Source organism: Varroa destructor, unplaced genomic scaffold, assembly GCF_002443255.2.
Source record: "Varroa destructor unplaced genomic scaffold, Vdes_3.0 BEIS01000002.1, whole genome shotgun sequence".
In the NCBI taxonomy this organism is placed as follows: domain Eukaryota; kingdom Metazoa; phylum Arthropoda; class Arachnida; order Mesostigmata; family Varroidae; genus Varroa; species Varroa destructor.
The window spans coordinates 53217115-53219210 of NW_019211455.1; the positions used below are offsets into that span (position 1 = coordinate 53217115).

At 48.9% G+C, this 2096-nt stretch overlaps 1 protein-coding gene across 1 annotated transcript; it reads left to right on the top strand.

Annotated features, from left to right (window-relative positions):
* The first annotated feature begins 629 nt into the window (after positions 1-629).
* On the top strand, positions 630-1769 carry LOC111245348 (muscle LIM protein 1-like). The gene has a single exon (XM_022793591.2). The coding sequence runs from the start codon at positions 1029-1031 to the stop codon at positions 1347-1349; it is 321 nt and encodes a 106-aa protein (XP_022649326.1). The 5' UTR covers positions 630-1028; the 3' UTR covers positions 1350-1769.
* The last annotated feature ends 327 nt before the right edge of the window (positions 1770-2096 follow it).

The following is a 2096-nucleotide window of genomic DNA, read 5'->3' on the forward strand; positions in this document are numbered from 1 at the left end:
GTGACGCTTAACGGTAACAGTATATAGCACGTATAGACATGACGAAAAACAGCTAGGGCGGTGGCTAAAATGAGCTGTCTACGATTGTTGCTGCCGCCGCAGTAGCTACTGAGTGAGTAAACGATGGTTGTTACAGCAGTAGCGTAAAGTGTTTGTTGTTGCCGCAACGACCTCTCCTTAGTTTGCGGTCCTTTCCGCTGCAGATATTAAATTGTTTGCGTTTAATAAATTCACCGGTAGATCGATTTAATCCAACCGAGTCTATCAAGTTAACATATAACTGGTGTCTACTAGCTAGCTTATATGATGCTGATATTATCCTATAACCAGCATCGCTAGTCTTACTAGGGGGCGCTACAGGAGCGGCGATAGGTGAGTTTTTTTCCTTTTCAGAGATCGTCCCACCTACGGATGGTAATGATGTTGATCTTGCTGTCGGTCATGCTTACTGCTACGACTGTTCTAGCCGTGTTGGCCCTAGGGAGAAGCAGAGGGCGGTTAACGTAGATTCAAAGCGCTTGGGTGCTGGTTGCGGGTCGATGCCAGTTTATGGTGGTGTTTAGGTAGTCAGCTGCGTTAGTTAGCAGCGGCTTCCAATGCTTTAACACAGCGCCGAGCGCTTCTTCTAAGTTTGGCCAAGCCCTGGTTGCACGGCGTATGGTTAGCGGCTCGTACTCTGCCAGCTATGCGCGTTAGAGCCGGGAGACTGTTGGGGAGTATTAGTTATGCCGCGCCGCTTTCGCTTTGCAGTCGGTTCTTACATTCGCTAGGCTGTCTAATGGTTACAGCTCCGTAGTTTAGGCTAAAAGGGATACCCTCTAGTGTGGCATCGCTTCCCTCGCCGTGGCCGCTGGCGCAACTCCGCCCTCGGACTTGTTCGTTTTCCCACCGCGTTCTAAAGGGTCTTGCATCACATCAGGCCTCCGGTAAACCAGTGTCCGTTGCGGTGCCATCCGTCGAGCAACAGTCTCTGGGAGACCTGCTAGCAGTTGTACCATATCAACAACTCACTAACAAGCTTAGTCAGAATGCCGTTCGTGCCCCAAGAGCAGGCTAAGTGCCCAAAATGCGGCAAGTCAGTATACGCCGCCGAGGAGATGCTGGCCGCCGGTAACAAATGGCACAAGTCCTGCTTTAAGTGTGGCCTGTGCAATAAGAAGTTGGACTCGACTAATGTTGGCGACCACGGCGGCGAGATTTTCTGCAAGCAGTGTTATGGCCGCAAATACGGACCGAAGGGATACGGATTTGGCGGTGGCGCTGGATGCCTCTCAATGGACAAAGGAGAGCACCTCGGTAACAAGGAAACCGCCATGACCAACAAGCCCCTAGACGGCACCTACAACTAAGCCGTCGGCCATCGAGTTTATCACCATCTAAACTCCTAGCCATTACGTGACGTCGTACGCAAACACAAACGCCGATCAACGCGCAACGCTCTGCGTATTGGTTAGCGTTTACTTATCTTTCCATCGGTCAGTGTTTGTTAGTGTGCCCTTTTTCGGACGGACTCTTGTTTATCGTGATACGATGATCAGCGTCCAGATGACGACGGACGGAAGATTAAAGTGAGAGGGCGACTTCAACATATATCCGCCCTTCTCGTCACGGCGGATGTCGTCGGCGTTCGCGGTTCAATGGTCCTAAACGCTGAGTTGTTGTTAGACGTCGGTTGTGATACAGCCGCGTGGTGAGTTGCATCTCGATCGATCCTGTATATGTATCTACAAGTTGGATAATAAATGTGACCGATTTTTCGTATCTACAAATCTCTCGTGTTTTGTTTGTTTGCGATTCATTCATCATCTGTTTTCATCACTAGGCAAGTTACGGCAGCCTAATGTTTCCTCAGGTCAATGCGGCTTCAACCCCATTCAATGGCCGAGCTGCAGGATTGCAATGTACATTGCGGGGACCTTGTGTGAAGTAGAAAAACCATTTTTGATGCAGCTACCTATTCCCACTTCGCTATATTTAACAAAAAAAATCTTATTTGCTGTTGTTGTTGTTGCTTAAGTGTCATACGTGTTGCTCGTCACAATGACTGTGCTATGGTTGCCTTTGGTGATATTACAAAAATGAAATTCTGAAGTAGT